Genomic DNA, 25,531 nt, shown 5'->3' with positions numbered 1-25,531 from the left:
TGAACCTCCTGAGAATTTTGTTGTTTCTCCCATGCACCACCTGGAGTAAATCCAACCACCTTCCCCTAAACCCACCAAGCAGACAGGGGCATTACAGCATTGTTACTCAATAAAAAAACTAAGAGCAGTAAAAATATATGTTATGACAAATTACAGAGTCTCCAAAACCATCTCTAAGCTTCCAATAGCCTCCGAATTCTTCCATTAATCTCTTCAATATATTTCATGTATTGTATAAAACAAAATCAACCACATATCAGACATGCAATTCTGTCATTTCAATTTTATACTTCAGTGGTTGAAGAGTGTGTACCTCTGAGCCACATTTAGGACATGTAAAATACATATCAAATAAGTAGTTACTTTTAATACAGTAGTAACAAAAAACATGTGCACAGCCTATGGTATGAGGCATAGTAGGCCATTCCCCACACAGTGAACATTCCCTGCAGTGGCTTGCTAACGTGTTTTCACTATTGGAAAGACCTGCAATAGGCAAACACCAAGACGAAATTTTAAGTTTCAGTTTCTGTACATTAATAAGTGGCAGTAGATAAATCAGAAATTCAGCAAAGCCATGCCATAAGAGCTCCCTGTTCATGTATTCAAATCCTACCTGACGAACACTTTGTGGCTTGCAAAAAACTGACCTAATTCCTAGAATGCGTTCTGTAAGTGTTGCAAATGTTCCCTTCCGAAGAAAAATCAGAAAATTTAGAAGTCCACAAAGTTTTAGAAGTCCAGCTCCAAAGCTAATATAGTTCTTAATTTTGGAGAAAGATTGTTGTTGACGATTGCTAAATAAATCATAACATCTTTCTTCCAACCATCTTCCACCAACAGTGAAAATAAGATACCATAACTTTTGTTGTTTGCTCAGAGGTTGGTATTTCTCTGTCTGAGATAAGTTATTCTTGTATTGAATATTCAGAATACCCTGTCCCACAGTTGCATTCTTGGAATAGATAGTGAATCTCCATAATATAAGACATAAAAATGCTTTTACTTCTGGTTCAAAGTGAGCCAACACCCCTGGTTTAAATCCATGAAAACAGTTGGTAAACTGGGACCACAAGAGTTGTTCCAGGGCTTTGTTTAGTTCAAGAGCATCAAGTTGACTTATTCTGAGCACAGGATTCACGCCCTTTTCATTTCCAGTGCTGGAGGCCATTTCTTCAGAGAAAAAACTTTCTAGGAATAAAACACAAATAGATTTCAGTGTAACGGAGCATTTCCTATTTCTCTTTTTATTAAAGATAACAAAATTGTAATATACCAGCAGTAAATAAATATATTCAGAATGCTATTATTTGTTATTAATATGTTACAAATCCTTTCAAGAAGCTTTGCATTAACAGTAAGAAATTTCAACTCAAAAGAAATTATATTTGACTATTTCTCATAAACAATATTTGGATTTCATTACAGAGAAGTGTTCAACATCTAGATCTAGCAATTTAGTATTTCACTGTGCACATTTAAAAAAAATATTGCAGGGCATAACTGTAATATTCAACCGGACATTAAAACAGATCAGAAAGAACTGTAATATTTTATGGTGTTGTATGGATAAATTGGGAAAAGGAACATATTAACTAAAAATCTAGAAAAGAATAGTGGGGAGGACAGAAAATATACCAACATGAACACTTCGGTAGCTGCAGCTGAAAGTATAATCTTAGAAATACTAACAAATGTAGGATTTACTTTTTTAAAATTGCTTCCTTTAAATGTTATTGTATCTGGAATTCTATGACTAAGAAAATAAATGCATCAAACTGCAATAGCAAAATACAGATAACACCTGTTACACTCTGGATTTTAAGCCACAAGTTGCCCAGAGTAGTTACATTTATTTAAGACTTTTTAAAAGCCTTTTGGTTCGTTATTACCTCGAGTTGGCGTCCAGAGAAAACGCTACTACGCTTTCGTTAAGAGAATTTCTTTTAATTTAGTGACAGAAATAAGACATTTTGGCAAAAGGTTTTACAGGAGTAAAATATAACCAAGAAAAGAATTTCACTAAAATACTCAACACAAAGACCTAGTTTACAGAAAACCCCTTTAAACTCCTCCTTCCTCATTAGCAGGCAAAATAGGGCTGAAAGTAGCACAAGGCCACCTCCTCTGGACAAACAGCTTTGGGGTTCATTGCATCAACCCAGACAGGCCGAAAAGCCAGCATACCAAGGCTGTACACCCAAGCCTGTCTCACTCACACTGTTCTGTAGCAGGAACCGAAGCACAGGAAACATTTTTCAGTACTACCCAAATAACTTCACTCCTCTACTTTATGATCAAAGGGTCAATTCAACCCCTTACTGTATCACTTCAAGAGCTTGAGTGCTAATGATTATCCATCTTCTACCCCTCATCTTACCCCACTACCATTTTAGGAACCAGAGCCTCTTACAACCATTTGCTCTGGAACCTGTCACTCTGGTTTAGTGTTATTCACTCATAACCCCCAGAAGTCTAATGTCTTCTTGATTTTCTCTTCTACTCATTTCACTCTGTTCAACTTGTTTCAGTGTTCTATACAATTCCCAAGACACAAAATCTCCTTTAAAAATCCTAAAGTTACTCAAAAGGGACATCTTATCAAACAACTTCCTTGATCCATCTAAGACGATTTTCCAACATCAGTTCAACCATCTTTTCCAGCTGTGTTCCATTATCCCAGGTGCTATGAGAAATTTCTGTTGCAGATTTCTCTTAAGCAAGGTAGACTAAATCTGTACAGATTTCCCCCCCCATTATAGCCATATTATCTAAAGAAACCTGAGCAAGTGAGGAATGGGTCATCAGGAACCTTCTGAAATCCAAGGAAAAAGTGTCAAATACATAGGATTATGATGGATCATGAAATACACGAGAAAGTCAATGGATCCTTATAGGCTGGGAGCCTCTATGACTGTATACCCACTTTGAAAAAAGGATGCAAGGATTCTGGTAGGCAGAAAGCTGAACACAAGTCACCAGTGCATCCTTGCAGTGTATTAGCATGGGTATAGCCAGCAGACTGGAGGATGTGCTTATTACCCTCCACTTGGCATTGTTGAGTCTACACCTGGGATAATACCTCCAGTTTTGCCTCATTTCTATCAATAGTACAAAAGAAATGTCAACAAACTGAAGAGCCCAGTCACTAACACCATCAGGGAGCCCCAAGACCTGATATATGAGAAGAGCTAGAAGGGACTCTGATTATTCAACTGAAAATAAGGCAGCTAAGAAGTGATCTATGAGTAATCTTGCACTACCTAAGGGCTGCAATTAAGATTAAGTCAAACTTTTCTGTGAGATGAAGTGAAAGAAAGAGACAACTGTGTGTTAAGTCGCTACACGAAAAATTCCAATTGGACATAAGGAATTGTCAAATCCTTACTGTTTTAACTCTCTTATTTTAAGTAGTTTAAAACCTAAGAACTCAGAATCATAGACCCAGTAATGAAAGAGACAAGTATCAACACTCAAATATATGATAAACTCTATGTGTGATTAACTTATTATATAAATACATTTTAAGACAGAATAGTAAAGACTACTACTTGAAAGGTTCTTTGTTGATATTATACTGTCACAGATATTGCATAGAACAAAATTGAATGGTCTCCCACAAAAAAAACCCAAAAAAACTAATATGATTCTTTCTTAAATAACCTATATTTTGTCTGCTTTGGATTTTTTTTAACTAAGCAAATAAATAGTTGTACAGTACATTGCGAAACAAAAAAAATAATGATTGTATATCACTAGGGAAAGAGGAATTTCTGCTGATATATATTAGTGCTGTTATTGAGCGTTGTACAAATTATGAATGAATATATTTTATTTGGAAACATGTTATTGACAGAAATCTATCAATAGTAATGTGAGTATTGTCAACAGCCTGTCAATATTAATGTAATTATAATTAAGGTGATAACATGGATTTTAGCTATAATACCAAGTAACATCTCCTGCATTGTTGCTATCAATATAAGCATTATTATTGACCTCTTCTGGAACTATCAGTATGAGATGTATTACCATCATGGATATCTGTCAATGCATTCTGCCTACAAAAATTCTACATTTAAATTTACAGGTCTGTAAACTTTGCCTGCAGAAATATACAAATCCAAGTAACCTCTTGGGTGCCATTTTTCCCAAATGACTATTCCATTGTGGATAAGTAATCAAGGGGTTTCTACTATCTCAGAACTACTGCAATTGCATTTCCTGCTTTTCTAGCATAATCATTAAAAGAAAAATGAACCTATATGCAAAAGCTTCAAAATAACTTTATGATTTGTAAAAACTTTTTGGGAAACCAAATAAAAATATATGTACTAAATGACAAAAATAACTTTGTTCCTTACTGCTCCAACTCTTTTAGACGATCTCTTCCGTGCAGACAAAACATGTATTCGGAGCATTATACTTATGCAGGGATGGAATAGAACACAAGGGACTACCAAATCCTAACTCAGCACAAACATAGGTTCAGGAATATATTGACAGGTGTTTAACTACCAAGAAAGCTAATTCCACAGTTTTTCTAAATAGTTTGTTCTCCGGTGTTTTATCACTCTAATAATTACAAAGAATCTTTTTCTCATGTTCAATCTGAAGCATCTTTATTACAAAGAAGGATGCTTTTCATTCCACAGCAGAAAACAGTAACAACAACAGAGAAGAATTTCCATTTTGTTGCACCTTCTCAGAGCAAAAAGCAGCAAGGCATGCGAGGGGGCCAACTACGCACAGAAGATTTGCCAAATTAGACAATATTCTCTTTCCTACAAGATGCCTGGTATGATCCTCCAGAAAAAAATATCCAAACAAACCCCACAAATAAACAACTTTACTCTTTTCCAGCAGCATATTAAAATTTACCTTGAGGTCTAGTATATCTTCTTATCTTTTTCTGTCACTTTTCTCTCTGAATAATTATTTCCTGGTTTTGATTCATGTATTTGAGTTTGTCCTGTTAAATGCAGTGCTTCATACTTGCCTGCATTGCTTTTCATCTTGTTGATTTTAGATATTTTCTCCAAACCCATCAAGAGTTTTTTGGATTCATATCTTATGTTGAAAATAAAATAAAAAAAATAAACAAACAAATTTTAAACCCCTCTCTGACTACTATCCTGAGTAACATTTCTAAGTACGTGTTCTCTTCCATCATCCAACTCATTAATGCCTTTTCATCTTGACAGGGCACTACAGATAATTACTCAGTAGAGGCAACTTTTCACCGTGATGCTGATAATATCAGCATCTAATGGAGATACCATTGATATTACATTTCCTTAGTTTGCCTATGTAGGGAAAAAGACTTTATTAAAATCAAGCCGTATTTTCCTTAAAGTTTTCCTCTTCCTAAACTTGTGATCCCTTTTAAGAGGAGAAACAGACTGAGGTTTCTTACAAACAGGTCTCATCAAATCATACTGGCTGTTTTACAATCTCTCTTCTATCCATTATTAGATACAAATTAATTGCTAAACTATTTACTCCTAAACCTTTATCTGTAATCAAAACTGACAGCTTCAATAATTCTCTTAACAGAAGAATAAACAGGCACAAAAACAGGCCTGTACAAACCCATTTTACTGGCTATTTTCACCCTCTGGGATATTAAATAAATAAATAAAATCAGTGGTGCCTAATTCCTCAATCATTCTAGGATGAATTTTATTAGGATTTGCCACTTGAGCACATCTATATTAAGATTCCTTAGGCTATTCTTTCTGTGCTTTGGTTCCACTCTTATTTCCTGTATAAGATTAATTTTATGAAAGGAGTAGGTCACAATATATCTCTTTTACAATTTCTGAAGTAAAGAATCAGTCTTTGAAAGACTGTTACTTGTTCTCCTTTCTTATTTAATAACATCTAGGTAATGGACCTATCCCTTTGTGCCTCCTCTTACTCAGACTTTTGGATCCTTTCACTGATTCTTTTCTTGTGCTTTGTAAACTGAAACTTATTTTGTTATTCAGAGTCATCAATTTTATTCTTACATTCCTATGCTATTTGTTTATATCCATCATTAATCATGTTGTATTTTTGCCTGGACAACTCTTTTGATTTCCAGGCCATGGAAAAATTCCTGATATATAAAGTGTCTTTAACATTCATTATTACCATTTTAGTTTATTATACAAAGTATCTCAACACAAAGAAACAACAGGACATAAGGATAACAATTTTTTAGCCTTTTCAACAGACTAGATTCTGCCCAGTCCCAGCATTGAGATCTATGGTTCAGACATGGGGAAGGAGTATGTAGAGTGGATATGCCAGGAATCACACCCCCTCTGGAGATAACACTAACACACAGTTCCTTTTCTCTTCAGGACCTACAAGGTACTTGGCATTATGCATTCAGTGTTGCCATACGGGGTGTGTAAGAGAGCACAAGAGCAAGTCATGCCCTTGGTCTACTATCCCTCCTTTTATGTTCATAAAGGTACAGTATCCAGAGACAGCAAACGAAGACTACCTTTCCACCCACCACAAGAATGCTGAGGTTTTTTTTAATGTGGGGTGGGGTGTTTTATAATTGGTTTGGAGGTTTGGGTTTGGTTTTTTGTTTTTTTTTTTTTTTTTTCTGGTGAAAATGTATACCATTTAACTGTTCTTTTCAGGTACTCTCAATAGCAGAGGATATTTTAGATGTCAATTTAAAATCAATAAATTTTAAGGATGAGAAATCAAACAATATGTATTCAGTTAACTTTAAAATCTTCCTTAACACCAACTCTCATAACACAGAATATGGACCCCAGCTGCTCAAAGCCTCATGTCTTACCACTAATTCTCATCTCGTTCTTGCTCATCAAGTGTAGAGAGAAATATCCTCAGATCAAAGTCTAATTGGGAGCCCCAACTGTGTTGTCTCTTAATCACTGTAAAATTAACTTATCGCTATATCATTACCTCAAATAACCTTACAAAAGATTGATTTTGTATTACTGTCTGGATTTCTATATACTTCAGCCAAATACCTATCATTTTCTAAAGAACATAAATTGATTCTTTAACCATTTGGAATAACTACTAACACTAATTGAAAACCCAGCAGCATATTGCAATCACAGAAACTATTATTTATTTCTTACATTCCTGGAAGAAAGGACTATTTCTCAAAATAGACAAAGTCAAGGAAAACACTGAATGACTGTGTAACAAATCAATCCCACAGATAAAATTAAGATTTTCATTATGAAGATTGAGTGACTAACTACTAACAAATCCCAGAATCCTAAATGCTAAAATTACATTTAGTGTCCAAAGACCAAGTACAAGACAAAGATGCATTCAACTCACAGACTGCTTTTCCAACTTTAACTCAGTAAACTTAGATTCCATAAAATGAGGTACAAGAGATTAACCAATGCTGAATGCCTGGAGACAGCCAAAAAACATAATGATACCTCATTGGTTTACCTTCCATAAATTACCCTCCGAAGTCAAAATATTAGGGCTTCAAGCTACAAGATCATAACCAGCTCAGAAGAGCCAGAATTGATACAACAGTATGAAGAGCAGTAGGAAAGTGCTGCACTGTTAGAAGTTGTATATCAGTCGTTTCTGTCAGCATTTGATGCAAAATGAAAATCCCCTGTCAGTGTCATCATCATCATCATCATCATTATGGCTAGGCTTCACAAACAAAGATTTGGGAAGGGCTCTACCCACGTTTGTTACAAGCATGCTGGTGGCTAAAAAGGCCAATACGAGACAGGCACGTCCGGTTGCAAAAGGCACAGTAGAAAGACTCCTTAGGTGGAATATTCTGCAAGGCACGAATCTTTCTGCGTTGTCTTTTCTCCTCAAGAGTGATCCTGCGTGCTTTCTCAAAAGCATCAGCAGCGTTATAGATGGTGTGTCTCCAGGCCTCCCGATTGGAGGCCAGAGTAGACCAGTTATGTTGATATTATGATGTAATACTTCAGTAGATGCTAGCAACCTAGACTATTATTGGCCACCATTAAAGATACTCTGAAGGCTAAGAGTTCTTATGGACTTCAGAAAAATTTGTCATCAGTTCACACTCATAAAAAGACAGATTATTAGATGCAAACAACCAGATCTGATAGACCAATTACCACATAACTAATATTTAAAATACTACCTTTTAAAATTTGTGGTGTTGAATTCAAGGCTACAAAAGCTCTAAGTGCATTTGTATTCCTCATAGCATAGAAGCCAGAGATAGCATCATCCTAGCACTTTTTGGATATAGCCCTAATTTTCATTTATTGGAATAAATAGGAAGATAAGCATGTAACAAATTAATGTTCAATCACTCTACTTCTTAATCCCATATCCTACTTCTCTTCTTCCCCCATCTTATTTCCTCTCTTTTGTAACCCCTCTCTTAGTACATCAAATTGCAAATTCATCTGTAAAGGGATGTGACAGTTCCACTTATAAATTCCCATTTTCTGCTATACTAAATGAAATCCTGTTGTTCCTTTTAATTAATCAGTGATAAAAACCCAAAAGCTTAAAAAAAACCAGCTACATTGTAACCTGAGGCTTTCCAAAAAACATGGTTAAAAAAAATCCCTTGATCACCAAGATGCTGAGTAAAACACATGTCCAATACAAAACACTGACTGTTTTTATTTTGGAACTAGGTAATGGGAATTACCTGGAGAAGTGCCTTACCTTTACTATTGATGAATCAAAATGGTGAAGAGAGATTTGAAGTAGCTGCACAGTGACAACTATGATGGTTAACTGGGAAGGAACAGCCCCTTGTAAGGAAGGGGCAACATTTCTGACTAAAGCAGGAGGTACAGGAGCATGGGAAAAATCTGAATGCCTTGTGCTACAAATGTAGATCTCAACTGCTGATGTGATCACCCAAAAAGGGGAGATCCTTGCATTTGAAGACATTTTGGTTGCGATAACATTAAAGGTTCTGCTAAAAGGATGGATAACAAAATAATATTGCATTGCATGTATAAAAGTGAAAAGGACATAAAGCTTAGTATATGTGCCATCCTTTGTGTAAAGCAGGTGAAACATCATCTGGTGGCAGAGTTATGCAGCTCCATTTCCAAATGGTCCAAAGACAGAACATGAATGTACAGATGTCAGCACATTGTGGGCAGTTAGAGCCATAACTCCTCCTTTGCTGATTACTGTTACTTACCTGAAAAGTTGGTCTTACACCTCATGACATATGTAACATCTGCTTTTCACAATTGTAAGGGCACTGTATCTCACATCGCCTTATTTGTCAAGCACAGCATCAATTCCAATTTTATGCATCTTTTCCATGCCCCTCCTTACCTTTCTTCCATTCAAAACTACATAAAACCCAAACAAAATAATCTAACTTAAATTCCCATTTCACAGTTGTGTCTCTGTTCTGCTCCTACCAGACAGGTATGGAGATGCCAGGATGAAGATTGAGTAGATATGTAGAAGAGATTCCAAAAGGAACGCCTGCTCTATATCCTCTGATATAATTTACCACAGATGATAGAATCCTAAAATTTTGCATTAAACACCTTATGCTTACCATTTGTGAAACAGTCACTGCCCAGATTTTATTCCAACTTTCTTCCTTTTTACATACATATGCATACCAACTGCAGAGTCATGAATATTCAGTGATATGCAAGTGTAACAGTGCTGATCCAAGCACTGCACTAAAGGAACATAAGGCCTTTTAACTTCTTATTAGAAATACGTATTAGATGAGAATAGTAAAATCTGTCCTAAATGCATAGCTAAGTCATAATTAACCCCTGTCCCCATCTGTACCAAAGAAGGACTGCATGTAAAAACAATGTTGTTACAGACTGTATATGATATGCTAGAGCTAATACAGCTCTGTATCAATAAAAAGACAAGCCTGTTCACTGTAAGTTTTAAGTTTTGGTCTTATTCTATACAGCACAACTTATGAATAATTGTATCTAATTATAATCAAGATCTCTCAACTGGTGTAAGGATAAAGAACAGTACTTTACCTGACATATATCTCAATTTATAGGTGCGTGTTCTATAGAAACATAAGGTGATGAATTTTTGAAAGATACAATCACTGTTTCTCGTTTTCCTTCTAGTGTAGTATTGTGTCTTTCTCTTACAGACTAGCACCAGCACTCATTTGACACTCTCTTGCACTGTTCTTTCATGTTAAACTGGCAAAAAAACCCCTGTTTTAATTTATTTTTCTGCAGATGTAGTACACATATGGACCACCACAGAATCAGGTAAGATACATGCAGTACGAGTAAGAAGAGCAACAGAGTGAAGAAAGACAGGTAATCATGAAACCAGCTGCCTTTAATCTCAGTATCATACTCTTACGTCCACCACCAGCCAACAGCAAGATAGAAAACTAAACTTTTAATTTGACTAGAACTGTGGTCTTCAAGCCCAACATGCTAAATGTGCAAGCACAACACCACAACACTGTAAATACAAATAATGAAACTTTTTGTTGTCTTTCAAAAATGAAAAGAAGAAGAATTATTTGTACAAGTCCACTGTAGGATTTGTGCAGACTTGCAGATGAGAGACCACTTTGCTTAAATAAATAACACTCCCCACTCTTACTTCTTCATACGATTGTACTTTGAAATGTTTGGCATACACAGTGACTAACAGAGATGTTGGGAAAATTAGATGTGCTCGGTGTCCCCAAATCTTAACAGTTTTATTACTTGGTAATTACAGTAACTTTAAGCACACAAGGGAAGACTGATAGGCTTTCACCATACTCTCCTCAATCCTATAACTTTATTAGCATTTTAGGATCCACTGGCATGGTTGCACACATGTATTACAAGTAACAGTTTAAAAGAGAGATAATAATTTTCTTACTAGGCAGCCTGAGCTGTATGCTGTTACAGCAGCTAAAATCCCTCTGCAATTCCAACATGAATTTCCCTTCATATTTAGTTATGCCCCACAGTGTCATGGCCCTCTATTAATTTCCTTGCCAGAACCCTCCTGTGATATCTTCTGTCAGCTCCACTGCCTATAAAATTAATATTATTACTATTATTGTATTTTTTCCAAGTTTTGTTAGATTTTAAATTTTTATTAACTCCTTTCTTTTCTAACCCCACTGACAATAGATTAGCTCAGTTTCTTAGAGCATGGTACTCATAACACCAAGGTCACAGGTTTGGTCCCCGCACAGGCCATTGACTTAAGACTTGTGGGTCCCTTCCAACTCAGAATATTCTGTGATTCTGTGAACACCGAGACAGCGGTGATAAGGACTGGCAGAGACATAAATGTTAGAGACATTGTTCCCAGGCAGCTACTGACACAAACATAATGAATATTAGCAGTGTTCAATTCAACTTCTTCCTAAAGGCCGAAAATCTCCACAGGTCACCCCTGGCAGAGAAAGTAGGAAGTGCCCAGACCCAGTCAGAATCAATCTTGAATCAAGAGTTGTTCCAGTTGTAATTCCCCTCTCTTCCCAAATTGTGTATTTGTCCTCTTTTTCATCTATCTGAGAAATTTTTCTCTCTTCTCATCTGTACCTTTTCTTAGTCTGAAAAATCTGAACTTAGTTTCCTTTTGAAAACAGTCTGAAATAATCTCAGACTTCCAAATTGCTTGTATTCCACCTCCAAATCAAAAAAAAAACCAACTTACCACCATCTCTGAGAGAGGCATGTTACAAACAGACAGCATCCTTTCTGTTTTCCTTCTCCTGAAGATTTTTGTAAAGCTTAGATGTGAACTGACAATGCTTGTAGATGTAGGTCAGCTTCATGGCTGCAGGAACCATTTAGCTCACCCAGGAAGCTACAGGACAAAGAGCCTGCTACATTCTCTGTTCACATACAGCACAATCTGACTAATGAGACTGCACTTTTTAGCACAACACACTGGCCCTTTTAATTTTTTTTTTCATTTGCTGCTTTTAACTTCACAGAGAGTGCTGTAGAGCAGCTGGTGTTGAGACCAGGCTAGTTAGTTAAAAGGAGAGTCACACCCCTTCTCTTCCTCCTGGTCTATGTGAGAAAGTATATATTGTATTACATGTCAAAAGGAAAAAAACCAACCTTATCTCCACCCCCTCTCCATCCATTAAAACACCAAACCAAAAACCCCAACAAAAACCCTGAAACAGCATAGGCAGCCTGCTTGAAAAGATGATCCTGAAGTAATCTGCTGCTGCAGTCCCAGAGATGTAACAAGGTATAGGGTCTATCATCATTAACTGCAGCAGCAATACAGGGAGTGAAGTCTATTTCCATTTTAAGTCATAAGCAACTATGATTTAGGTTGAAAATTTAAATTCACTCTCTACGTGCTCTGAAAAATTGCATGAATTCAGATATTTTTCCTAGAAAGTTAACATTTGGAAAGCAGAACTTCTTAGGGAAAAATTTACATTAGTGTATTCTAATGAAAGACTGATTTTAATTGACAAAATTATCATCTTTTAACTGCACACATTGCATACAAGTGTAAATATATCCTTTTCACATTTTGTATCTTACAAGTTGTTCAGCTCTGTATATACTAAACAAATGTATCAGGCTAATATACTTGTAGAAATTTAAGTGTATTTATGATGTGAAGGATCAATACAGACTTTAAAATATTTTTTGTGATTTAAACAAAATATGCCACTCTCAAAGCTTGCTGGCAAAGCGATCTTTTATTTGCAGTCATTCTACAGTAGTATAGTGCAGTTTTCCTCTAAAAATTTCCTCAACTCTGTCTGTTGCTGGTGGGTTGCCCAAATACTGCTTTTGTATTCACTGCAAGCTAAGAAGACAAAATAAAAATGAAAAGAGGTGACGTTAGAGTTGACTGTTACCCCCTCCTTTTAATTTTTTCATGTATGTGATAATAGGGGCAAGTAGGAAGGGATCAGTGTGTTTACTGTAAACTTATGAAGTCCAAGCCCTGCCTGCTCAAGCAGGGCTGTCTGGAGCAACTTGTACAGGACCATGTCCAGACAGCTTTTGAGTATCTTGAAGGAGGGGGATTCTACAACCTCCCTGGACAACTTGTGCTTGGTCACCCTCACAGTGAAAAACTGTTTCCTTATGATCAGGCAGAGCTTCCTGCATTTTGGCAAGTGCCCACTGCCTCTAGTCATGTCACGTGCACCACTGAAAAGAGCCTGGGTCTGTCCTCTTTGCACCCTCTTTTCAGGTACTTATATAGATGAAGAAGATCCTGCCAAGCTTTTGCTTCTCCAGGCTGGACAGTCCCAGCACTCTCAGCCTTTCCTCACAGGAGTCCTGCCCCAGTTCCTTAATCAACCTTGTGGCCCTTTGTCAGACTCTCCAGGCCTTGCCTATACCAGGAAGCACAGAACAGAATAAAGTACTCCAGATGTGGCCTCACCACTGCTGAGGAGAGTAACAGGATTTTCAACCACCTCCCTTGATCTGCTGGGAACACTCTTTCTTATGCAGTCAAGGATACCATCAGCCTTCTATGCCACAGGGACACACTGCTGGCTCATTCTGAACTCGGTGTCCACCAGGACCCCCATGGACTTTTCTCCAAAGCTACTTTCCAGATGCTTGCCATGCAGTAGACACCAGGGCATAGAGCTAACCTTCCCCAGGGGCAGGACTTAATACTTTGCCTTCCTGAACTTTATGAGATTCCTGTCAGCCCATTTCTTCAGCCTTTTTAGGTCCCTCTGAATGGCAGCACAATCCTCTGGCATATCAGTCATTCCTCACACTTTTGTGTCATCAGCAAACTTGCTGAGAGTACACTTTACCCCATCATTCAGATCATTAATGAAGACGCTGAATAGGATTGAAGTCAGTACACTGAACCCTGGAGTACAACACTAGTTACTAGCCTCCAACTAGACTTCACATCATGGATCACCACCCTCCTCCATCTCTTCTGCAACTTTTATGTTGACCTTCACTGTTTGCTCACCCAGTCCATACTTCAGCAGCTTCTCTATGAGGATGTCACAGGAGACACTGCTGAAAGCCTTACTGAAACAAGTATCTACCGCACTCCCCTTGTCTACCAGGCCAGTCATTTCATAGTAGAAAATTATCAGGTTAGTCAAGAATGGCTTCCCCTGGGTAAAGCTATGCTGGCTACTCCAGATCACTTTCTTGTATTTAATGTGTCTTAAAATGGTTTCCAGGATTAGCCGCTCCATCATCTTCCATCCTTCTGGGGTATTAAGGTGAAGCTGATCACCCTGTAGTTCCCTGAGTACTCCTTGCCCTTCTGAAGACAGAAGCAACAACACAATCTGACTAATGAGACTGCAGCTTTTTAGCACAACATACTGGCCCTTTTAGAATTTTTCCTCCAGTCTACAGGCATTTCTCCCAGTCTCCATGATCAATCAAATATTATCAAGAGTATCCTCACAGTGATATCAGCCAGCTCCCTCAGCACTTCATCAGTGCCCAGAGCCTTATCTATGTTCAGTTTACTCAAGTATTCTCTGACCTAAACCTGTTCTGTCAAGGGTACATCTTTCCTGCTCCAGACTCTTCCCTGCATTCTACAATTCCTGAAGGTCTTTGCTAGTATAGACAGAAACAAAGAAGGCCTTCAGTACCTCAGCCTTTTCCACATTCGCTGTCATCAGAGCCCCTGTCCCATTCAGCCATGAGATCACATTTTCCATAGTCCTCCTGCTACTGATGTATTTACAGAAGCACTTCTTTTTGCCTTTGACATCCCTCACCAGATTCAACTCCAGGCAGACTTTGACTTTCTTAAGCATATCCTGAATGAATAAGAAATATATCACACTAGTTTCTGTCAGGGACCATACAGCTTAAAGGAAACGTTGCTAAACTGCCATAAACATGATGAACTTCTTTGTTGAAAAAGTTATTACCTAGAGAGTCTTAAAAATACCCTCTCTGCCCATAAATCATTAAATACCTAAAAGTTTTCAGAAGTCAGGTATCAAAAATAATGTAATATATCTTACTTTTTAGTTAGACTGATATTAATCCAGAACAAATTTATTGTTAATACATGCAGAACATTTCTTATCAAATACACTATCTTTTAATTTAAAAAGTTATTCACATTTTTCTTATTATTATCTTATTTTTATTATTATTATTATTATTGGAGCACACCATGCTTGCAAACTAATTTATTGAAATTGTATTTATGTCTAAAACTTACCAGTTAGTGTTAGCTGGACACAATTTATTTGGTTTTTTTTTAATCTTCCTGATTCCTGTTTTCACTGAATAAATGTAGAAATTGCAAGTGCAACAGTGCTGTGGGATTTTTTTAAATTTTTTTAAGAGTAGGCCATTATAACCATAACAGAAATAAACCATATGGGTAATAAGGTACTTTAATTATAATCTCAAATTATTGACTGATTTTGTCTACTGTTCAATTTACTGCTAGTCTTCCTTCAGATAGCTGTCCATCTTTCTTTCCCTCTACTTTCTCTGAATCTCATGGCTTTGAAACTACTTTCATATGTTTAAAAAAAGACATTCCCACTCTCTCACATTTTGAACATGTAATTAAATAGTTTTTTTCCCCCTAAAGACCATGTGCTTCATTAGTATATCCAGATATATGTTAGCACTGGATTCAGACATCACTCCCTACATCTTGACTATTTATATATTGAAGAGTCATTTATTTTACAATATATTTTTGGTATTGATTATATATAGCCATAAACCTGTTTCCTTCCCAAATACTCTCTGGGTAGCAGTCTTTGGTGATTTTCAGGACTTTCTCTTTAGAAGACTATAAAAGACTGTTAAACAGAGAGACATCTCTTTCCTGACTTATATCACAGCATTTGATGTCAAAGCCCAAATGAAGGTCCTTGGATTAGTAACAGTGTCAAAAACTGAGTAGAGAAATTACCTTTCCTACTCTTTTCTATGGAGGGTTCAATCAAGTCTTCATATACTATTAATACTTGTTTGCAAGTTTTAGTTGAATTTAATTTTGTCCATTACAGGAACATTTACTTCCTACGTGTCCTGGACCACGCTAAGTATCAAAACCTTTCTCTGAGTCACTACATTCTCCAATGAAATTACACCTACAGTCTTGGGATGGGGAAATAATAGAAGAATCTAAAAGGAGAAAAATATCCAGAGCTGTCAAACAAATAAAAAATTTCCCTCCCAAATCTAAACATCCTCCTGCACAAAACAGACATTCCATATATCAAGCCTAGTCCTTAATAATCTACCAACATGAACTGAGGCATACCACACCAACTACTTGACAGCCTTTTAATAAGCGAGTAGAGTCATAATGCATCTGCAGGCCCAATACCTAAGAAATTAAATTTTTTAAGAAATAGATTCAGAAGATGAAATTTTATATTTGTACTGCTATACTCAGAGTTCTAAGGGTAGCTCACTTAAACATAAGCCAATTCAGATATATATAAGTTCACTACTATTACTTTACAGTTTTTAACATTTCTAACAAAAGTAAAAGATATTTTTACACTCATGCAGAGTTTGTTTACTTAATTATACCAACATCAATGGGAACGGATTTTCTTCATTTGCTGAAAAAGATGATCTCAACAAATTAAACCTCACAAGTTTTAACTAAGGCAGATCTAGAAGTTAAAAGGACTTAGAAATAGAGGCAAAAGGCTAACCAAAGGGTTATTTCAGTTGCTGTGGTCCAGATTAATGCAATTTCACAATGCTCTGTACTCAATAATAAACATAATTCTTACTTTAAAAACTGCAAATATATATGCATAAGACCAGGGTTTTAAAAACATTGATATACACACAAACTCTCACTTCTAAAAAGTCCTCAATACCCCACCTCTTTCAGTCTCTCTCAATACAATACAGAATGGTAGGCAAGAAAGAGGACGTAATATAACATCCTTGCAAAACATTCACAGTGAAGAGCTTGAAATGTATTCCACTTTCCAATCCACAGACTGTCAATAATTTAGCAATACAGAGAACACTTATAAGCATTAGCGTAATTAGAAGTGTAAATCATAGAACCATAAAGGTTGGAAGAGACTTTTAAGACCATCAAATCCAACCATCAACCCAGCACTGCCACTATCCCTAAACCACATCACCCAGCACCAGATCCAGACACCTCTTAAACACTTCCAGGGATGGTGACCACCACCTCCCTGGGCAGCCCTATTCCAATACCTGACCACCCTAAGAATGCAAACATTTTTTTCTAATATCTAATCTGAATCTCCCCTGTCTCACTTTGAGACCATTTGCTCTTGTCCTCTCACTGTAGACATGGTAGGTAAGACAGGCCTCCGCATCACTACAGCCTCATTTCAGGCAGTTGTGGAGAGTGATGAGGTCCCCCTTGAGCCTCTTCTTGAGACTAAACAAACCCAGCTCCCTCAGCTGTTCCTCATAAGACATGTTTCTAGACCTTTCACAAGACTTGTTGCCCTTTGCTGGACACACTCTAGCACTTCAATGTCCTTTTTGCAGTGAGGGGCCCCCAACTGAACACAGTACTAGAGGTGTGGCCTCACCAGTGTCGAGTATAGGGACATGAAATGCATAAGCTATTAAAATTTTAAGATTTTTAAAAACAAAACATAATGCTGCTTTCTGAAGTATGTTTGCACAGGCAGACATAAACTTCCGACAACTGTTAGCAATAAAAATACCATCTGATTCACCCGGAAGAAAAATTATTTAAAAAACATTACTGTAAAGTATAGGATAGCAAAATATTGGATATATTTTTTTTTCTACAGAAAACTGAACTAGTTTACTCATGGTGTAATCTCTCACGTACACCACTGGCTTTTCTCCATGTACATCACCACAGACTCAAGTGTTGAACTATTCTCTCCAAAGAAAGCGTTCGTGGAAAATACAATTTTTAACTCCAAAGAAGTATTCTTACTAGTAACTAATGCTAGAGCACTAGCAACCAAAGTAGGTGTTCCAATACTGACATAATCATCTATTTCTGTAGTAAATTCTAGAAGAACTGAAATATAAGTGTTAAATCCCTCCAATACTCTTGATTATGTGCCCTACTGGTCTATTCAATTTCTATCAAAAATTAAAAATGAAAAAACCCACCTTTTAATGAGTTAATTTATATATCTTACAGTTATGAATTTAACTTCACAGCAAGTAACTGAAATTGATGACTTCATGCAGCATGAACACACAAAAAATAAAAATCAGACACGTAAATTTTTAATCCCCTTAACAGTTTATCTGCTACTCCAATTAAGGTACCAGCAATGAAACTTTCAGCTGTTCTCCTAGTAATCACTTTATTAGATAAACTAGTGATGGTGGACATCCAGGAACTGAAAAACAAGCTGCTGATGAATAGAAACAAAAGCAGAAAGATGAAAAAGAATCTGTAGAAGAAAGCACTAATAAAACATATCTTCATAATGACTAAAAATAGTATTAGTCTTATAGAGAAATAGCTCTCAACTCCTAGTCTTATATTGCAACTGTTGTTGAACTATATGTTAATAACAGCTCAAAAAAGTTTGACAAGAATTCACTAACTTCCAGTAAAATCAAATGGCAAAATATTTTGGAGTCAGATTTTACTACTAATTGGCCAGACAATCTTTGACCTTGGTGAACACCTCCCTCCCACTGACAGGCGAAGATCACACAGAAAGCATACAGTGCTCTGGTTTCCAGTATGGACAATATCATAAGCAGAATTCAGCCCTCTGTCAAAACACACTGGCCATTCACAATAAATCCACCTTCATTTTGTGGAAAACCAATGGTCTGTTACTTACAGGCTACACAAAATTGGATAAACAGAAAGTGGAAAGCTGCCACCCTCACCTTTAGCAGGTTTCCTACAGGAAACCTTGTCACCTATAGCACGCAGTCACAGGAAAGAGCCTTGGAGACTATAAATGCTTCACTCTCTCAACTGACATCAGAATAACAGCTGAGACGAAAATACTCCTCCGACAAGATATTATACCTTCTCCTCTCTATGGAGCTTGTCCCCAGGCTCCGTCCTCTCTTCCCGCACTCCCGGGCCTAGCCAGAACCCTCGCCATCCCTCTGCTGCACCAGGAGCCTGAGCGCCAGCGGGACTCCCAGCAGGGAGGCGCACGGGGAGAGCAGGAAGCTGAACACAAATTCCTACAGGCAGGCCCTTGAGCAGAGCCGGGGACTGACCCAGAGGGGCTGACCGTGCGGCACTGCCCCGGCCTGCCGGGCCGCGGGAGGAGCCTGACCGGGATCCGCCAAAGACCGCGGCCACTGCCCAGCGCAGCCCCTCCGGCTCGTCCCGCCCCGCGCCCCGACTGACCTGCGCCGCCGCCGGGCTCTGCCTCTAGCCTCCCGGAGAAGCTCTGCGCGGACGGGGCCGCCCCGGGCAGTCTCCGCTCAGCCACCCCGGCGCGGGGCAGAGGCCGCTCCCGGGCGGCGTTTCGGCCGCAGTGACCGCGGTGCCGCCCGCGCGGCTGCGCAGGAAGCGCTCGGAGACACCGGGACGGCGCGCGAGAGGCGCTTCCCGCACCGGGGCCGTGCTGGGGCGGGGCGCACGCCTGCCTGACTGACAGGCCGAGGAGCAAATCAGCGCCTCGGAGGGAGAAGGAACAGCCAATGGGAGCGGTAGGGGCGGGACGGCTCCAAGGCTGAGCGGGGCCACCCGGCAGCTGGAGCGTCCGCGTGATCCGGGGCCCGCGATCCCGGGTCAGGTGTCCCGGGAGAACCCGCGCTGCGGTTCCACCGTCTGCAGTTCGGCGAGCGCCAGTAGGGGCTCCTGGCCGCCCATGGGGCCGTGGAGAGGCTCCGGCTCGGGGTGGGGTGGTCACCGGGAGTGGTGCGGGGAAGGCGAGGCCGAGCCGCTTGGAGCCGGGGCCAGCCCGGGGAGCAGCCTATGGGCGGCGAGGGGCCTCTGGAGGATTTACTGGCGGGAATCACAGGGCTGTGAGAGTAGAAGCTGAGCTGACTCTGGAGGAAATGTGGCAACGTCCTAAAAGTACTGCAGGCGGGTATTTCCCCATCAGTAACACGCCAGCACTGTTGGTTTCGTATCTGCTCGCTTTGTAAGTGGCGTCAGTGTCAGCCAGGTTCTCCTGCTGAGAACGGGTTGAAAGTGTTTTGGGTGACTCAGAGCTTTTATTTGGATAAATTGTACACCTTGGGGAAAACTGCATTGAAAAGTTGGCTATTACCGTTCTAGAAAGCAAATTAAAGGGAACTCTAAGAACAGGTTGATAGGAATTGACAATGTTTATTAAACATAGGGATTAAAAGATACTCAAATAGTGATTTATTTATTTCCAAACCGTAACTGTATTCAGTTTTGACATATTCATGAGCACAGATTCACAAATGACATTGAGAGTCACAGTTCCTCAGATACCTTGCTGAGGTTATCTGTGCTGAGGAGACTGGGAGCCCATAGGCACATATTGATGGATTCTGTACTGTTTTTTTCTAACTCACAGACGAGAAATTAGATGGCGCTCTGGACTACTGGAGGTGCCCCAAAACAAAGTACAGGCCTTTAGGAATATCAGACTCTTGAAAAAACACTTTTGTTCAGGATTTACATGTAATTTTTCACAATGATAAAGCAAAACAGATGCCTTTGTTAACAATGAGCAATTCCTCTTTTAGAAGAACTGTTTGAAGTGAATAAGGCTAATTCGCTTGGCTGATTTCACAAAATGGGGATCAGGTCTTTTCTATGAAAAATACGTTTTAAGCAAAATCTTTTGAGCTAGGAAGGCACTTCTGTTTCACAAAAAGATGTTGCTGTGGAAAGCTTATGACCACTAATAAAGGAAAAACAATCACCCCCAAATGTTTAGATAGTCTACTATATACACCAAGGTATTTGGGGTAATTTTTGCTTTGTTTTTAAAACAAAACCATGTAATGTTTTATTTCTGCAGAGGAGTAATTAATTGAACCATAATATTAATTTATTATTTATTTATCATAGAGTATTTGAATTAGCAACAAAAACACTTCCTTGTGCAGGATACTGGAGAGTTTATCAGCATCTAAAATCTTCTGAAGTGAGACCCTGTGTTATGTGGGCATAGCAGAGAAAGGCAATAGAGAAGCTCAAGAGTGAAGCAATGTGCTATTTCTTGGTAGGCTGATATTATGACTGTCTCTGGGAGCTGTGATTTCTAGGTGAAAGCTTGCCTCTGTTTTGACTTGACACTGCAGGTGCAGCTGACTATCTGTGTCTCATGAGTTCTCTGAACAAAAGTTGCAATGCTAATTTGTCAGTGTTTGGAATACTTGCAGACCCTGTAACAGGAAGTGTAATAGGGCAGTGCTGAACAAGTCTCACATACAAAATAAGAGTTTTGACATGAGTTCTGAAAGATGACTTTCAGAACAGTTCATGAGTAAGTCTTGATGAAGCCATTTTTCCTCATTTATTCCAGTTCCTGAAAGAAACAGCAAACAAACAGGAGTATTTCATATCTGAATTTTGTCCTAATTTTTTCATTTCTGTACTCATCTGACAGATTTCCTCCCCCTGTTCCTTCTGCTCTGTTCATATGGAGATCATCTGGCCCTCATGCTGGTGAGAACTCTCTCTCTCTCTCCTCCAGGATTCAGTTTGGACGAAGACTGCAAATTCATTGCCGAACAGATCGATTTTACAGACTTATCTTTTTCTAAACTGGAAAAGAGCATGCTTGCTTAAACTCCTCCAGTGATTAAAAAGGGAATTTTCAGGTATGCTGAATGAAATGGAGAGTAAACTGAAGTTACCTTTCCCTTTGAAAAACTTTAAACACCCTTTACTCCCTGCAAGCAGTACTTGAATTGTTGTGCTTTGCTGGTGATTCAATAATCAAAATGTTATTTGTAGTGTCTTTGTAGCAGGCTTCACAGATTAGGAATTTAGTTACTGCTATTAATATTCTTCCTGAAGCGGAAAACCACAACTAAGGGACTGAAATATGAAGAAAGAGTGGGGGATGGAAGAAAAATGAAAAGCTGCAGCATACCTTTGTCCAAGGTTTTCATTTGTGTCTAGCCTTCTCTGTCATTTCTATCCTTCTAATTCTTTCAGGATATGATAGAAAAATGTCCTCTTTGACTACAGAAAAGCGCTCTCAAATTTCTGTGCCACTACTTGAAACGTGGTGATGCTTTTAATGCAGACATTTTCCGTGGCCTTAACTGCTCACAGGTCTGTACCAAAACCAAAGTAGCCACTGTGAATACCTAGTAAGTACTGTTCATAAACATTTTTATAATGTTTGACCTTAAGAGTGACCTGAAGATTAATGGATATGTTGTATCAGTTTTAATGGGTCTCTTTTCTCTTGGATACACACATGTGACTCCCATTAGTCTTAATGGGAGTTATATGTGTGCCTAGAGGTTAGACAAGATCTCTAAAGGTGCTGTTATGCTCTGTTGTATTAACGATCTCATAATTGCTGAGGTGCTGCACCTTTGCATTGAAAGCAAACTAATTAAATTGGTCTAGTATAAGTTGGTATACTAGCATACCCAGCACGTATGTGTGTTTTCCTGTGGGTCTCTCAGTACACAGAGGTACAGGCCAAATCAAATGTGGAATTCAAATTTTATGTGTGACTTGACTTCCTTTGTAATTGTTCTTTGTAATTCAAAATGATTTCATGAGTTTGATTCCTAAGAAAGATGATTGTTCGTGTGAGTACAGGGGAAGAAGCTGAATGTGGTGTTTTATTTTATCATTAAAGGATGTAGTGAGAAAAGAGACTGAATTGATTCTTATTTTGATGTTCCAAATCATGCACTTTGAAAAAAAGGCAGTTAAGTCTCAAGGATTAACCTGAAGCTTGATGTTGAATTTTAATTATGGCTTTGTTACTCATTTCTTCCAAGTGCCTTTAGACAAAGCACTTCACCTTTCTTTGATTTCCAGATATGTAAAATATCTACTTGCTTGTTAGTGTTGCAGACATAAATTAATATCTGTTCTATGCTTTGAAATTTTAAGATTGGTACATCCAACTGTATTCTGTTGGCATAATCATGACAGCACAGGAGGAGAAAAAAATCATAGTATCTACCTGGTACAGCCAAGCAGAAGTGCTGGTGATGATGCAGATCTGTCAAGAGAACTGATTCTGTTCCATAGTTTATGATGTGTAAGACAGTGCATTGGTAATGAAAAAATTTTGGTATGTTTTTTGGTGGAAAAGATTGTACAATAGGCAAATTGACATTGTATAGACATTTGACATTTTTATAGATCAAAATAATGATTAGAATCAGATAGTCACTGTGAAAATTTGTGTGTTGTATTCCCTGTCTCCGTGCATTTGAAAATCAACCATGATGTAGTCTTTGAAAATATAGATTTGGGGAAAGAATGAATCTTAATATTTACATTCTGGAGGAAAATAAGGGTTTATGTGGTAACCTTCACATTTAAAGTTGGTTGTTTTCTTTTTTTCTTTTATCAGATAAGGGTATTACATAAATTCAGTTTCACAATTTAGTTTTACTATTTGTGAAGTAACATCTTGCGGCATATTTTTGGGTTGTTTTTTTTTTTGTTAATATCATTATTTTATTTTTGCCCTTATGTGATTCTTACTTTCTAGTAGAAAGTAGCAAATTTCATAGAATCACACAGAATCACAAAATCAGCTAGGTTGGAAAAGACCTCTGAGATCATCGAGTCCAACCTATGACCCAACACCACCTTTGTCAACTAGACCATGGCTCTAGGTGCCACTCCAATCTCTTCTTAAATACCTCCAGGGACAGTGAATACACTACCTCCCTCCGCAGCCTGGTCCATTGTCTGATCACTCTCTCCATAAAGAATTTCTTCGTAATGTCTATCCTAAACCTCCCCTGGCATATCTTAAAACTGCCCTCTTGTCCTACTGATCGTTGCCTGGGAGGATACCAACCCCCACCTGGCTACAACTTCCTTTCAGGTAGTTGTAGAGAGTGATAAGGTCTCCCTTGAGCCTCCTCTTCTCCAGGCTAAACATCCCCAGCTCCTCACAGGGCTTGTGCTTCAGTCCCTTCACCAGCCTCATTGCCCTTTGGACCTGCTCCAGCACCTCAATATCCTTCCTAAACTGAGGGGCCCAGAACTGGACACAGTACTCAAGGTGTGGCCTAATTAGTGCCAAGTACAGGGGCAGAATCACTTCCCTGGTCCTGCTGGCCACACTGTTCCTGATACAGGCCAGGATGCCATTGGCCTTCTTGGCCACCTCGGCACTGTGCTGGCTCCCGTTCAGCTTCCTGTCAATCAGAGCCCCCAGGTCCCTTTCTGTTTGGTTGCTCTCCAGGCACTCTGTCCCCAGCCTGTAGCGCTGCAGGGGGTTTTTGTAGCCAAAGTGGCACTTGCTCTTGTTAAACATCATACCATTGGATTCAACCCATCTATCCATCTTGTCTTGGTCCCTCTGCAGAGCCCTCCTACCCTCCAGCAGATTGACACTCCCCCCCCCCACTTGGTGTCATCTGCAAATTTGGTGATGGTGGACTCAATCCCCTCATCCACATCATCAGTAAAGATATTAAACAGGACTGGGCCCAACACTGATCCCTGGGGGACACCACTAGTGACTGGCCGCCAACTGGATGCGGAACCATTCACCACCACTCTGGGCCCGGCCCTTCAGCCAGTTCTTAACCCAGCAGAGAGTGCCCCTGTCCAAGCCGTGGCCTTCCAGCTTTTCCAGAAGTATGCCATGGGAGATGGTGTCAAAGGCTTTGCTAAAGTCCAGATAGACCACATCCACAGCCTTCCCCTCATCTACCAGATGGGTCACCTGGTCATAAAAGGAGATCAGGTTGGTCAGGCAGGACCTGCCTCTCTTAAATCCATACTGGCTGGCTCTGATCCCCTGTCTGTCCTATAGGTGCCATGTGATCACACTGAAGATGATCTTTTCTATAACCTTGCCAGGCACTGAGGTCAGGGTGACCAGCCTGTAGTTTCCCAGGTCTTCCTTCAAGCCCTTCTTGTGGATGGCTGTCACACTGGCCAACTTCCAGTCATGTGGGACTTTCACTGGTGATCCAGGACTGTTGATAAATGATGGAGAACGGCTTGATGAGCTACCTCATCACACTGGGATGGATCCCATCTGGTTCCAGAGACTTGTGAGGATCCAAGTGGCTCAGCAGGTCACTAACTTCTTCCTCCTGGATTACAGGGTGGTTGTTCGGCTCCCCATCCCTGTCTACCAGCTCAGGAGGCCAGTTGTCCTGAGGATGACCTGTCTTATTGAAAACTGAGGCAAACAAGGTGTTAAGTACTCAGCCTTGTCTTTGGTAACTATGTTCCCCTTCATTGCACTGAAACTGTGATGGTAATGTCTTTAACTCTGTAATTTAGAATACCTGGAAAAGTCTTGTGAAGTGTTTTGTAAATATACTTTCTTACATTTGACTCCAATGTATAAAATATATTGTATAGTTTAATCAATTTTCTTTCTCACGTAAATTTCAAACATTAATTTCCTTGGGTTTTTTAGTAATTTGTGATTAGTTCTCCAGTATTTCTTTAAAAAGAAATAGTTAATCTTGTTAGTGTTATATTTAGGCTATATAGGATATTGTTAAAAAAAGCTAAAAATGAAAAC

General features: G+C 38.9%; 1 protein-coding gene and 1 long non-coding RNA gene across 4 annotated transcripts in view; both read right to left on the bottom strand.

Moving 5' to 3' along the window:
- LOC113971544 overlaps nucleotides 1-18,911 on the bottom strand; it is a 43,154-nt gene extending 24,243 nt beyond the window's left edge. The window contains exon 1 of the long non-coding RNA XR_003535589.1: nucleotides 18,774-18,911. This is a non-coding gene — a long non-coding RNA (uncharacterized LOC113971544). The remainder of the gene's footprint in view (nucleotides 1-18,773) is intronic.
- PEX2 (peroxisomal biogenesis factor 2) lies at nucleotides 109-19,391 on the bottom strand. 3 transcript variants are annotated; one of them, XM_027691326.1, is made up of 3 exons: nucleotides 18,919-19,180; nucleotides 9,298-9,318; nucleotides 109-1,191 (listed from the first exon to the last, which is right to left on the bottom strand). In XM_027691326.1, exon 3 carries the CDS (start codon nucleotides 1,169-1,171, stop codon nucleotides 257-259), a length of 915 nt encoding a protein of 304 aa, XP_027547127.1. In that variant the 5' UTR covers nucleotides 1,172-1,191; nucleotides 9,298-9,318; nucleotides 18,919-19,180; the 3' UTR covers nucleotides 109-256. The 3 variants fall into 3 exon arrangements, with proteins under 3 accessions (XP_027547127.1, XP_027547221.1, XP_027547039.1); XM_027691420.1 differs by lacking the exons at nucleotides 9,298-9,318; nucleotides 18,919-19,180 and adding an exon at nucleotides 19,252-19,391; XM_027691238.1 differs by lacking the exon at nucleotides 9,298-9,318.
- Nucleotides 19,392-25,531: the final 6,140 nt, after the last annotated feature.

The sequence above is a fragment of the Neopelma chrysocephalum genome, unplaced genomic scaffold (assembly GCF_003984885.1).
Source record: "Neopelma chrysocephalum unplaced genomic scaffold, ASM398488v2 Primary Assembly neopelma1_22, whole genome shotgun sequence".
NCBI classification, from domain to species: domain Eukaryota; kingdom Metazoa; phylum Chordata; class Aves; order Passeriformes; family Pipridae; genus Neopelma; species Neopelma chrysocephalum.
This window is presented reverse-complemented; position numbering and strand designations above follow the sequence as displayed.